The sequence below is a fragment of the Harpia harpyja genome, chromosome 12 (genome assembly GCF_026419915.1).
Source record: "Harpia harpyja isolate bHarHar1 chromosome 12, bHarHar1 primary haplotype, whole genome shotgun sequence".
Lineage (NCBI taxonomy): Eukaryota > Metazoa > Chordata > Aves > Accipitriformes > Accipitridae > Harpia > Harpia harpyja.
Genome location: NC_068951.1, coordinates 9,620,152 through 9,635,136, shown reverse-complemented (window position 1 = coordinate 9,635,136; position 14,985 = coordinate 9,620,152). Strand labels below are relative to the sequence as shown.

Sequence of the window (14,985 nt, the reverse complement as noted above, 5' to 3'; positions counted from 1 at the left end):
AAAGAATAACAGCTTTCACAGTTAAGAAAACACAGTTACACAGACCACACTTCACCCACAAAAGGTCAGATAATGCAACATGCTCTAGCTCTATGTCAAATACACACCAGAGGGATACGTTCCCCTTGAGCACACTGTGATGGAAAGTGGGGGTTTTTTTAAGTACATATTGTCCATTTTTTCAGGACACCCTGCAAAGCACCTTTCCAAAGATCTTACCTGTTCAGTGATGAAGGAGCTTGAAAAAGTGACAGCTGACCAAAAGAAGATCCCACAGCTGAGAATGATCTTTCTGTTGAAACGGTCACCAAGGTAACCAAAGATAGGTGCCGCAACCATGAAACTACATATGAAAACTGCAAAGGAGAGAAAAAGGAAAGAAACATTTAATAAACATCAGGCCAGAAACATGAAAACTAATTTTCTGCAAGCCAAATCCTCTAGAGAGCAGTTCCATTTAATTAGACATTCTGCAGCCCTGACTTACAAAGTTGCACAGTCTGATAGGCTTTCAGAAGTCCATGTTTCCTTAATCAAACAGATTTTTCATTCCCTGAGAAACTTCAGACCAGTGAACTCGTACTATGTTTGAAAGCTCCAGTCCCTCACAGTCCGCTGTGAGATCAGAATCCAGGGATGGGCAAAACCAGGACAGAATAAATTAAGAGCTTCTGCCTAAATGTCACTGAGAAGGTGAAGTGGAGGTTGGAAGGAGTTTCAAGCAAACAGAAAGCAAGCCAAGGGCTCCTTGTTGGCTCTTGCAGCAGAGACCAGAGAGAAATAGGCCACACAAACTGACATTCTTTCACCTTCCTAGCAGTATTTTAAGGCAACCATGAAACAGTGAGGAAAAACAGTAAACACTACTATCATCCTACTGGCACCAGCCCTGTAGTTAGACAGAAAACTGCTGTGTCCTCATTAGGTCCTTTCACCAGTACTGAACTTGCATTTAAACCCATCACTGAGCAACAATTTCACTAAAGGAGGAGTTTTAACCTACAAAGCCTTAACAGGCCAGGAATGTCCTCTTCTGAAAGACTACAAGTTCACCTTTCCCCTTTGCTTCTCCTCCAAAAACCCCAAAGCATTAACCCAAGACCCTCTGTTATGTAGGAATGAGGCTCTTGATAGAATAACCTCTGCAAAATCTCCTTGACTTCAGAGTTCACTCCTCCAGCCTAGCTCAAAATGATCTGGCCAGTGACACCCCTGAAAACACCTGAAATGAGGCACTCACACCATACTCATTATTAATTTGGAACTTGGCAGAAATTGCCAGGTTTCAAGCTGATTTATACTTGGCTTTTGTGTGTCCACATTAGAGACTTGGATGAGCGCAACTACATCGATTTTACTGCTGTGTAGTATGAACATTTTGCCTTTTGCTGACTGTCTTGAGTTCAGCAAACCCAGAAGGATTTGGGTGGGACACTAGAATACCTGGAGATCCCTCTTTAGTCACAGGGTTATGACTCTCATTAATTATCAGGTAGTTCTTGGAAGGCAGGGCGGGCTTTTGGCATTGTCTAACCCCAGCCGTCTACTTTTATTTGTATAAAAGGGGGTGGAGGGATAGAATAGGAAAAAAAAAGGCAAGAGCAGAGGACACACACCCCTTTGGTTGGAATGCATGTATAAAATTAAAGTGGTTAAGACCGAAATTATGAATTTTTCATGGATGATGATATACGATAGCTCAAAAATGTGTAGAATGCTGAACTAGGAAATTATCTAAATGTCTCTTCTTTTTTAGTATATTAAGATGTCAAAGCTGCTTTATAAATAACACATATCCATTTGCATCTATATTTTGTGAGCCATATGTTTGTGTGTATATCAATTTTGCGCTGTGATATTTGATCGGAATTGCAGATTTACTCTTTTTACATTTAGAGTAAAATAAACACAAGATAATACAGAAATGTTAAGACATGAAAAGAAGCACATGCAACATTATATCACACATATTTCAATACTAATGCTATGAACAACGCTGCTGTTAAGCTAGCACATAAGCCCTATTGATACTGCTCAGTCCCTGCATCTATCCCAAAATCCTTGAGCAAACAACACCTGTTGAATAAAACTATGAGCACTTACTCAGTGCTTTCATCTCTTGTGTTTTACAGAGAAACCACACAGCCAGTCTGAAACCCAGCTTAGTACTCTATCCCCAGGAAACCAGTCCCCACGTGAGACTGTGGGGCTGATACCTTTTAGGAAGCCCAGGCAGCGCTGCTGCCCCTTCCCTGTAGTGCACACACTCCTGGTGCAGAGCCCAGCTTTGCCAGACAGGGCTGTTGCATATCTCCGGCACAGGTCTCTGCTCACGCAGGCTCCCACCTCCCACTCAGTTGGTGCATGCAATGCTTGGGGTAGCCCAAGAGCCCCATGTTCTGCTGGCCCTGGTTCCCTGCTTAGTTGCAGGACAGGGATTGCCTGGGTAAATGCTCTCTTTCCCACGCAAGGGCATTTTGTCATGCTCACCCACCCCTGCAGCACAGACCAGCTCCCTGAGCTGCACATCCCTGAAACCCTTGATCTCCAGTGAACTTGGCTCTAGACGACCAAAAGTGGCTTACAAACATCTACTCTGCAAGGGTACATCTGTCCTGGCCCCAGTCCAGCAAGGCACTTAAGCACATGCTTATATTAAGCACCTTAGAGTCATCAGTCCCATTATTAAGTGCTTTCCTGAATTAACACCAAAGAGCTCGGCACCTTGCAAAGCTGGTGCGGCAACCTGGCACAAAGGATATGTGACTGTTTATTGGGAATGAGAAGTAGAAAATTACTCTGAATCGTACAGAGCAGTGTGCCCATGGCAATTTGACCTCAGCCTTGGAAGGACACTGAAATTCATTCATCTCAGAATCAGATATTCTGCCATTTTTACGATGTAAAAAGACATGAAGCTAAAAAAGCTTCCAAGGGAAAATTAGAAGCATCCAAGTCAGCATCCCACCATTTCAAATACCGAATAACCTGATTAATTCAATTTTGAGAGATGGAGGGTGTGATCCAAAATTCACATTCATCAGTGGGATTATTAGCTTCAGTGACCTCTGGATCATAAATGCAAAGTCTAATTCTGGAATTTGGGCAAAAGTAGGCAAAAAGCACAAACCTCCTCTTTCCAATAAAACAAATGAAAAAAAGATTGTCCAATGCCTTTCCAACAATATACATCCTGCTGTTACTCAAATCCCTTTGGAGAATTTATTTTTGGAAGGTTCTGAACCGAGCTGTGAGCTTTGTCACTGGTAAGCAGCTGACTTGACAGCTCTACAAGGTGTAAAACGAAAGGACAACAGAACCTAATAAATAATAGGTAATGGAGCACAGCTGTCATAATAATAAATGCAATTTATATCAGACTATTTATGACCCAAATATGCATCAGAGCATTGACTGACTCAAGTAAATGCAGAATATGATGGCTGTGTGGTCTGTCAAAAGGATGTGCCTGTTACAGGCATTTCCCATGAATCAATTTTTGCAATTACTCCTGCAAATGACAGACGAGACTCCTGAACAACAGACTGGCTTGGCAGAATAGAGGTGAATGAATCTAGGGTGCGTTATCAGGTGGGATGGAAACCCGAGTTACTCTAGACCAGGAGTTGAGGTTCTGCAACAACTAAACACCATGAAGGAGAGATCTGATCCAGAAGACAGAAAACTGCCAGCACGTTCAGTTGGAGAGAGGGGCAGCAGAAACATGTTTAATTTGTAGAGAAAAAGATGGCTGCAACATAAGGCAGAGGGATGCATTCCAGTAAAGGAGCCTGGCACTTAAGCCATCCTCTTCCTATCTGGCTCCTCTCCTCTATTCCACTGCATTTTCTGCTCCTTGCACTCACCCACTCCGCAGTTAATATCAACGTGACACCACAGCAGGTGCAGCTTTGGCTCAACCCACTGCCACAAATCTTATATATTAGGAGAGTGCTGTGACGGAGGCTGGCATTTCATTTGCCTCTTCCAAATCAACAGCTCCTCTTCCCATTTACACTTAAAGCCCTCTCAGAATATTACCAACTCTTGAGAAAATGTACAGTGCAAGCCAGGGCAGAGTTAGAAATCCATTGGGATTTGGGATGAGCTACTGAAAAGGTAGTGATCGCATTCAGAGCAGCTGTGAGCACGTATAGCTATGTCAGTCGCCATTATGTATGCTCTACAGCTAATTTCTCTGGTAAACGATCTCCAGCAGTGCCAGCAGAAGTGGCTCAGTCCCAGCACTGGGTGGAGCCAAGACACATTTCTGCAGTAGCAAATTATCATGTGAGCAAAGGATGAATAAACAGACACATAATGAATGCCACCCCAGGAGGGAGGTTCTTTTAAGTACGGGTATTTTCAAAAGTAGATCACATTTGTCTTTATACCTCCCTTTGTGGCTTAGCTGCTGAAATGCCGACTGCGGTGAGAATGCAGGAAGAGTATAATTGCCCAAACAGGATGGCTTGGTGTCTATTTCTGCCTCTGAATGCCTGTCCCACCCTGTACAGGTGCACAAGCACCTTCCCAGCCAGCACTGCCCAGCTTTTTCTGTGCATGGCTGGAATTACAAAAATGTGCAGCATAAAAAAAACCAAAAAAACCAAAAAAACCAACCTTACACTTCCCTCCCTCTCCTCCCCTCTGCCCAAACACCCACCAGAGAAGGAAAGCAACCTCCCCAGCCTCTACTACCTACTTCAAGTACTATAGCTTCAGTCATCTTTCAGGGATTATGGCCAGGGACCTGCCATTCAGCCCACACTTTCCCCTCTCAAGAGCTGTCTGTGTACCCAGTGGAAAAGTAAACCCCCAGACAGTGGAAGCAAAGGAGATGAGGGGAGAGAGAAGAACTGTAGACTTTATATTTAACAGTCACAAAAAGCTCCTGCCTACTGGAACTAGACTTCATTGCTCTTATTTTTCTCTTCTTTCCCTCCAAACAAAAATTTACCAGCTTGACTCTACAACTGTTCCCTGAAACAGCTCTGACCCATCAGCTTTCCGCCCCTTGATTCCAAAGACACTGTTGTCTCTGTCTCACTTGCTCTTTTCTTAGAGGGACTGATCAACCCTTTGTGTCTCAGAGGGGCTTCTCCTGCCAGCGGGTCATCCATGTAGTATAACCAAGAAGGAAAAGAGGCATTGACAGAGAGGCACACGCAGAGGCTGCCATTTCCTCAGTTACTGGAAGGTTGAGAGGATCACAGGCACCTCCAAGAAAAGATTCCTTCTTTCAGTTTTGACTTCAAGCACACAGCGTTTATTTTTTTCCTATCAGGAATAATGCTAGAAAGGTTCAGGTTCAGGTAAAAATAGCTTGCTCGCTCTACACAGGGATGCTTGGCAAGAAAAAAAATAGTGGCTATCTTTGAACTCTGAGTCAGCATGAAACCATATATACACATCTAATTGAGTGCTGACAATGTGTTTGGCTCTGTGGAAGGCAAACCCAGACAGCCTCTGCCTCAAGGGACTGGCAATCCACTTAGACACAGCAAAGAACTATGTTCTGTGAGGTTGTTAATATTTTCCCAACAACAAATTTCCAAACAATGAGAACACCTAAACACCCAGCTCACTCTGGATGGGATAATTTACGGGTGTGTACAAGCACAATCCTGCTCTTTCTGCATGAGACGCTGCCCTTCTGGGATTTGTTTGAGCCATTTCTACTCCAGGGACTTTTGGTTGTGAATGCACGTGTTTCTTAAGCTGCTTATGAGACCAGCTGCCATCTACCTGTGATGGTGAATAAAGACTCTCCCAATAGCCCAACCAGCCCCTCTGTTTCACAGACATGTTTTTGCAATGCTTCTTTTTTCATTTTCATTTTCATTATAGTTTTATGCTATAATACTACTTACTCAGCACATACATACACAGCACACTTAATCACAGTGAGGCTTGGGACAATTTAGAAAGGAAGTTAAACATTGTTAATTTCTACTTCAGGGCTAAGGAAATCAAGACAGAGGAAAGTGACCTGCCCAGGATGAACTACAGAAATCTTGAACCCATACAGGTCTTCCAGCTTCAGCAGTGTCCTGTTTACAGGACCATATCTATGCTAAAGGTATGTTTGAAGGTCTACAACCACAATTAAAAGCAAATTTTTTTCTTACAGCACCATACAAGCCAAGCAAGAACAAAAATCCTTTCATGCTACTTAAGCATTGAACCTGATAGAGTTCAGACACAACGTAGTGATGTGACCAAGGTAAAAGTGATATCTGACTGAGGGACAATCCAAGACCCTGGGAAATCTCAGCAATGTGATTTAAAACATTCATCCTTTGGTGGAGATGAATTCTTACAGTACAATTGCTTGTACAAAATATCACCTTCCAAATAACCATTATCACAAACTTTGCTATAGGTACGCTGTTACATCACGCTCCGCAGGGACTTTGTTTTACTTCGTTTCTAATTCAACGGCCAACAGATGGATCATGTTACTGTGTTTTGCCAAGTGCAAAACACAAGTTCACTGGGTTCCAGACTATCATGCAGACTAGAAGTTTCTGACAAGTGTGAGGACCTTTGAAACACACCATCAGTTCCGTATGCCATACAAAGCTGTCATATACTGACAGCATCGAACACAGGAGCATTTAAAAAAAAAAAAAAAAGGCTTGAGAACACACCAAATCAAGTGGACTTAAGTACACAAATGTTTGGTTTGGTCGTGGCCTGAAATGCTCTCCCAGAACAGACCACAGTACAAAATGAAATAGAGAATTTTATAAATGCCTCATTCTTGTGCACTTGTGTCCTCAGCAAATTCACAAGGAGAAAAGCAGTGCTTTAAAAGGTGTGGACCTAATTACTCACACTGTTTGCATTTCTCTAGTATCTCTCTGGTTGGCAGGACACTCTAGATTGTGTTTCCCTCACTGCAGGTGCCACTCATCAGTATTCAAGCTCCAATCTTGTCTCTTCCATAGGGAGCATGTTGCACCATGAGGTGCCAGTTTTTTCCTTAGAGCAAACGGATACAAAATATAAACAACATGTTTAGGATGACTATATACACACACAGTTGACATACACATTTACATTGAGAAGAAGGCTGCTGTACAATACCACTCAATTTCATTTGCTGTGACAGGGTCAGAACCTGGTTACAAAAACACACTTATGAAGACAGACAAGGCCTGAACAGGGCTTTCCTGGCAAGTTAATGATTGACTCAACAATACACAAGATGCAGCCCTGGGAAGAATTCAGTACTGGTAATTCCACCCCTTTTCCTCACTGCAGAAACCAGGTTCTTCCAAGAGTTCGCCCGTACATTCCCAGCGAAGGATATTCTGAAGGCTTGCTTTGTTCACCTTAGCTAACGAGAAAAATCGCTTCAGTGGGAATTGCTGGGAAATCCACTCCTTGAAAACAGAAAATCAAGTAGGAATAGCCAGAAAGCCAGTCCAATAACACACTAATGCCACCTGAGCTTTGAGAGGAACTGTGTTGGGCAAAGAGCAAACACTGTGGTCAAATTTAAGTCACTGCCGTCAAAACTGCCATATATAGTATAGTATATCATTGATCCATACAGTGGTGAGTATGTGATGTTACAGATGTGAGAGAGATTTCACTCACTCTGTGCATTGCTGCACAGGGATGGAGAAATATTCCTCTTCAGTCCCAAGTGCCTAAACAACAGCTACAAGAAATAACTCTAACAAAAGTGAAGGCTAAAAAGGGAAACAACTCTTACACATGAGTACAGTTGCCCACAGACTGGCAAAGACTAGAGTCCAGTGGCCATGGCAGTTCCTTACATGAGTAGGCTTACAGAAAAAACCATTCAAATACAAATCAAACTACGAAACATTCAACTCAACAAACCCATCTGCAAGTACAGCTGCATGTCCAGTAGTGGAAGTAAAACCATAGCTGTAAGACATGAACTACTGTCATTCTGGTCTTCTAAAGAGTCCATTTTAAGGGCTGTTCAGAGGATAGAGGACAGTTTGATCACCACCTGTGAGGGGTGCCTATAAGCAGTGAGCTGTCAACTGCTCTGGCAGACACCAGCACTGCTACTGGCGGGCTGAGACAGGCAGGTGCCTGCAGCCAGCAATGTTACTGCTCGTAACTAGAAGACAGAGAGAGACCCAGAAATGATCAGGTACAACGCACTGCAGAGAACACGAACCCTGCCGTAATATATACTGCCTCCCATATAAACTTAAAGGAAAGATAAACAATGTTCGCAGCCTACTTTCTATAGACCTAAGCTGATCAACCTATGGTGCTCACTTCTATGGTCCACAGCATACCAGAACTCCCTAAAGAGTAGTAATGATGTTTCTCTCACTTAGGCCTCACAAATACTGCTGTAACATTTCAAAGTTTGAAATCAGTCTGGGTTTCCTGATTCAGGCAATCAATCAGTGTTGTAAAGGCAAGAAAAAAATGGCTTTGAATTAAAAGCCAAGATCTAAAACAGCACTCAAATTTTTTACCTAAGTGTACAGTGTAAAAGCCAGCATTTTACTGTGCTGTTCAGTCTCTCTGGATGTCCAGCAAATTTACTTGCAGCAGGAGCTAACTTGCTACTAGATTAAATTTTGAACAGCTGTACAGAGACAGCATAATGTAAAAAGAAAAGAGGAAAAACCCAAACCCACCTTCTGCTTTTCACTTCGGGAATTATAGTGATTACATTACCATTGTTTTAAAGGGATTTGGGCAACCTAAACATCAATAAACCAGTTACTGTGTTCCTAGAGATGTGCTTCATAATACAAGGCTGCAGGCAGCAATCCAAAAGAACAGTTCCAGCGTACAGCTTACAGTCCACCGCTTCCCTTGTGCCTAAACCGGTGCTTGCTTGACCCTGCAGTGAGCTGATTCTGGGACACCAACAGATAGCCAGCCCTGATGAACATCTTTTGTAATGAAATAAATAGTGTATTTGCTAGCGGAATGTCTTCTATGGCTACAGCATGTGTTTGACTGGGGGATTAAAATTTACCCATGAGAACATTTCAGGAGGAGCAGACCACCTCTACCCATCAGTTAAAAAAAAAATTGTCACATCTGGGACAGTTCCACGACCTGGTTCATTACATGGCAGCCAAAAAGAGAGGGCAGGAACAGGAGGCTGTGGCAGAGTTTGCTTTCCGTGGCAGTGCCATACAAAAGCCATGCAAATTATTGCCTAAGACAGCATTAGACTGCTGACACTTAATAGCAGAACCCAGAAAATGAGCTTGCCTGTCAGTGTTTAAACCCTGCTTTTGCATTTCTTGCTGTTCAGAAACGAATTATTAAATAAGTCAAGGCCACTTTTGTTTTACAGCCACTTCCACTTTGAGTTTTTTTTATGCAAAATGCTTTTAGCATGGTTTGATTTAGATTCCTGACCAAAGTTAATGGCAGGACTCCCACTTGATTCAGTGGGCATTAGAGCTGAGTTTTTTGTTTGGATACAACTGCTTACGAATCCCCAGTGGCAACAGAGATCAGAACCTCTTTACCAGAAAACATGTTTTAGTATTTCTAAGTTTACTGCATCCCTGTAACATAAAAGATTATTACTGGGAAAAGTACAGACAGCATCAAAAAGAATTGTCAAAAGGATGAAACAGGTCCTTTTACCGTAAAACATTAAACATACTGGAAAAGGAACAACTGATGTGGGATATAGAAGAGATCCAGCACCATGAGTACCATGGAAGACGGGAAAACTGAACCACCCCCTCTCTTAGAAGACTGACCAGGTGGCATCAAATAAGACTGGCAGCTGCAAAATTCAAACCAAAGGAGACATTTCATGCACAAAACTTAACTAAACATTGGGATTTTATCACAGCTCAGAGTTTATGTTCTTTCAAAACAGGACTGGACAAAGTCCTAAAAGAATACTAATTTAAGGACTGTTAAAGATAATTCCTCTTGTTCAGAAAGTCCTCAGCTATGCAGTTGACAGGGTGTACCAGGGAACTATCACCATACTCTTGTCCTAGTCTTTTATTTTTTTCCCTATATATGTGCTATTGATCACAACCAAAGACTGAATAACATACTAAAAGGATCTCTGGTCTGGACTGGTACAACTATTCCCACGTTATTCTGAAAAAAAATAAATAATTAGGATGACAAAATTGCATCTGCATCATTTCCACCAGCTTGATTAGGCAACAGCTTATTAACATGTTATTGAGTTGCACCTAAAATTATTTCTAAAAGCTGGAAGGTGGTTCACAGTTACATTTCTAAAACCACAGGTGACTTTGACCCTGCACATGCACACTCACAAGGTACAGTGATGAAGTACCCAGTCAGTTAACAGAAGCTTTGTCCCCTTGCCATTTCTTCTGCATTTGACTTAACTGGCTCTGACTGAGCACTTAGCCAGTTAACACAGTGGAGCAAAAGAGGACATCACCCCTTCCTGGCTGCAGCCTCGGTGCTCACACAATGCGTGACATGGGTCGGTTTGCCATTGTGCAATCAGTTGCAGGGAAACTTCATTAACTTAGCTAGCCAATTAGGATGGATTTGTATCCATTCTGGTCGATCCTGAATTAGACATGAGATCCCAGAGGTACAGAGATTGGTCAATAGCTTTGCAGCACTGCAACATTATAAGTGACACTGCTACGAGATTGGTTTTGCCTCAACATGGCTAAAATACACCTAAAACAATTTTAGCTGCTGTTCTAGAAAAAGCCAGTAATCACTCCTAGCACTCACAGAAGTCTGCATCTGAAAGAATAGCCGTTTTGCTTTTTCCTTTCTGTGCAGTTTTCCAGGACGGTCTGCACATGTGCCACCCATCTGAGAGTTTCAATCACAAATAAACCTCTAGCAGGGAGGAGGGCTGCTCTCCTTTGCCAGGAGGACGAGGCACCTGTACCCAGGGCTCAGGGCTAGAGAAAGGTATCTTAAGAAAAGCATTTAAATAACCACAAACCCAAAGGATCTCTGTCTTAGTCTAGTCCCTTCCTCTGCTTGGTATCTTTCTTTTCCATTGTAGTGATGATACCAGGCACACGCTACAACCGCATTCACAGAAGCCTTTGGAAACAAAGGTGGGATCTTTTAAAAGAACTGGTCAGACTTGCCCTTGTGCCAGTACTAGAGCTTGTGTGGCCATCTGGAGAGCAAAATCAGGGAACTGTTGAGGACTGAAACCTAAATTTGTATCTTTTCTAGCAGGCTCCCAGATCTATGGCCCAGCAGTGCAAGTGCCAGGCAGGCAGTATAAATGGGTAGCCAGAAGCAAGCCAGTTTCCTTAGGGCAGGAACAGTTACGCGCTCCTTTGCCCACAAAGCCTTTTCGACCACAGTGTGCACAGCAAGAAATGACAGCCTAAAGCTGATAATGCAGAATAATCTAAATCCCTTGATCCTTGAAATCTGCATTGAGTACCATGAATTAGATTTAATGAGCAATAAAATACTTTAAATCTGTTATTCTCTTCATAGAATGATACATCATTTGTATCTGGTATAAAGAGAAATGTTCCTTGTTTCCAATTTGAGATAGAGGGGGAAGACTGTTTTCATCCTAAAATGAGGTTTATCATCCTTCTTTACTACTGCACCACTAATCCTGCATCCTACCTCAACTAATATTTTAATTTCAAATAATTAACTAGTGTGTAATAGGAGTTATTCTGTCTCAAAGAGAAATCAATCTCAAAACCTACTTCCTGCAGCAATAGAGAACAGGAGACAGAGGAGACACTTTGAAAGTACGGTGTATTACTAATAAATTATTTGCTACATGTAATTTACCAACAGCAGCTTCCTAAGAAAAACAATGCAACAGGAAGTGCTTCCCCTTCTCTTTAGAGTGGAATCAAGAGCTTGTCATACCACCATACTCATGGAAATTTGCTAAAAGAAATGTTCATCTGACATATTCTTATCCCAGAGCTTTTGTCAGACTTCAGGTTTGTTTGGGTTTGTTTTTAAAAGGAAATTCACAAATAAATTACTATTCTGCAGTAGGAATGCCTTGCTAACCTCTACATGAGTTTCTAATAGCTGCTGGTTGCATTTACAAAGCGGGAGAAGCCCTGCAGTGACCAAACATATGCTTCATAAATATGCCGTACAAACAGCTAGGGCACAGGACAGCTAACTCAGTTACAGTTCCATTACAGGGTGAGGGATTCGGTGAACGCTGGTGCACAGATGCTGGTTTTGCTAGCAGTCTCAGCCAGAAAGAGACCCTCAGCCATCGCCTTCCATCAGGGCCGCAAGCTCAGGGGAGATTTTGCAGCTATCAGTCCTGAGGGCTGTGCTGGTGGGAACTGAGGGTATGCTGAGAGTGGCAAGGAAAAGCAACATCAAAGCCTTGCAAATCCACATGGCTGTGCTTTGGAAACAAGGCGGGGGGGGGAACAGTTCTTTGCTGGCATTCTCTCCAGGCAGCCAGTGGGACTGATTGATTTCTTTTTAACTATCATTACAATTCTTTAGGGGGCTGTTGTACCATTTATAGTGGGCTTGGCAAAACACATGCTCCCTTTTTTGAAGGGAAAATGGCCATACTCTCATTTTAATTATGCAATTGGCTATCAACTAACACAGCACTGACAGCCTCATTACAAACAATTTCTACTCCAGCCAGGACAGAGGTATGAAATGAGACTTTGCTCTCAAGCTTTTAATGTCTATCATTCACATCCACCAAAGCTGCCCTACTGCGAGTTAAAACTCAAAGATATGAAGACATATCTGCAGATTACATGTTCCAGAAATTGCTCGGGAAAGCATGTAAACACAGGGCAAATGGACGGGAAACGCTTTGGGGTTAACGAGACCTCCAGTGCACTCCAGATCCTGCTTCGGTGTTATCACCGAAGTGCAGGAGCAGAGCACCAGTGTTTTTGCAGGGAAGGACAAGGAATTCTATTCACAACATGCATTTGTACATGCACAAATAGAAGTGTGTCAGACTTTGGTAAGCAAACTGCTTTCACACCATTCTTCTACAAAATTGTTACCTTTCCAATTCAAGCCATACATCTTCAAGAGTGCTTTTAGCAGTCCAGGAAAATCTTTTAAAATCAATAAAACCTCAATAACTAAGAAAACTATCAATCTGAAGGGAAAATTGCTGATTCATCTCTGTGTATTGTAGCTAACTTCCTTCATGGAGGTCAGTTCAAAACTTTCTAAATTCCTAAAGAGACGAACCTCACCCTGGTCTTACATCTGCCTGCCTCTAGTTATCTGGAGGAAGGCAAACACTTGTGAGATTAAACTGAATTTTAAGGGATGAAAATATATTACCTCTCATCACAAGAACTTCAAGAGGACATCTGAATTACCTGGTTTTTATTCACTTGCTCTAAGACGCAGGCAACACCAACAAGGGGTATTGCTCTCAAAATCCTGCCATCTGCAGCTTTACGCGAATTCGTTTTTTCAGGAATAGAAATCATCGTGGAATGGGAATATGCTAAAATCCACAGAAGATATGGATGCAAAAGCAATTGTGGGGGATTGCTTTTGTTTGATGCTAATCCAACAGCCTGGGATTTTCATACTTTCCTCAAAGATTTTCCTCCAACTTTCCCTCCCTCCCAAGGATCTTAGTGCTTGATATAATAGCTTCATATTTATTTGTGGAGGAAGCACATACATTTCTTAACACTGCCCATCAAACCTTTACTTCTAAAAAGCTGCTTGCCGGCCACAGAGGGAATTTCAGTATTTTGTCCTGCTTAGTTGCCTGCTTTTTTCTGAGTTGCCTGTAAAATACAATAGTGTCTCCTGCAATGACAGCTCTTGCTATGTAAGCTACCACCCACCAGGGACTGGACCAAAACCACGCTAATTTTACAGAGGAAATTTCTACAGTGCTGACTGGGTTTCAGTTCAAAGCAGCAACACAGAAGGAGGGAAAAGCATCTCTCGATGGAACCTCACAGTTTCTCCTTAACAGCAGTGTCCATCTTTCTGCCTAAGGCATTGGCAGCATATAAATAATAACAAGTCCCCCAGTAAAAGATCTTTCATGTAACCTCAGGAGACCATTTCATAAGAACATTAGAACAATGGCAACAGATCAGAAAACCATGTAGTCTTGCATCCTGTCTGTGACAGTGACAGCAATCAGATCCTTCCGAGGAAAGTACACAAAATTTCTACACAGGCAGCTGAATTACTCAGAGGCTGGCTTAAGCCCTCCCAAGAATTATAAGGTGTTATCCACATGAAGATCTGGTCTTTTAAGCTCTGGCCCTGACAACACCCCTTGTGGCATTCATTTCCAAAAGCTAACTGTTCACTGATAAGTTTTTGGAGTGCTTTCTGGCAAACTGACCTGTACTGATTGTTTCTGCATTATGAAGAAAACATAAGAAAAACACACACCCTACCTTTTTAAGACGTTCATTACTTTATGTGCTTTTACATTACCCCCCCCCTTATTTTTAAGAATAAGCAAATTAATAATACAGATAATCTGTAAAACTACTCCCGTAAGAAGGAAGTGAAGGGCATGCATGTGAAGACAAAATGTGAGTACACACAGGGGCCAGGGCTGGCTAGCTGAATTGGACTAGACACATTGGCCAAGAGCGTCGTGTATAAATGCACTTGCTGTCTAGTTTCATTATGAGTCATGAATTCTCTATAAGGCAAGGAAGGAACCATTTGCCCTTTCACTTACCCTGTACCCTGAACTAATTCTTTCTTGTTTTATTACCCCAGTCATTACACTTGCACAGCCACAGCCACTGTTTAGACAAAAACAATTCACCAGTAGCTGCAAGGGCCAGGAAATAAAACACTGAACCTCCAGCCTAGGCCGACTAACAGTACAGTGCGGGTCAGGGAGGAGTCTGGATGTGCCAGATAGCAAGATCTACCTTTGGCAGAAAACAAGGCTCTAGCCTCTCAGCTGTGACCATGCTGCCTTCTCTTGCTGTTAAGGACAGCAGGTAACTCCACCTGTGCTTCTCTTAGGGACTGTCATCTAACTACAAGAGACAGGCTTTCCAGACA

At 42.4% G+C, this 14,985-nt stretch overlaps 1 protein-coding gene across 2 annotated transcripts in view; it reads right to left on the bottom strand.

Moving 5' to 3' along the window:
* LOC128149055 (sphingosine-1-phosphate transporter SPNS2-like) overlaps positions 1-14,985 on the bottom strand; it is a 141,824-nt gene that overhangs the window by 76,556 nt on the left and 50,283 nt on the right. For both annotated transcript variants that reach the window (XR_008237522.1, XM_052803813.1), the window contains exon 3: positions 220-356. Coding sequence is in view for 1 of the 2 variants with exons in the window: in XM_052803813.1 (XP_052659773.1) it covers positions 220-356 (137 nt within the window). In the remaining variant the exon portion in view is untranslated. The remainder of the gene's footprint in view (positions 1-219; positions 357-14,985) is intronic.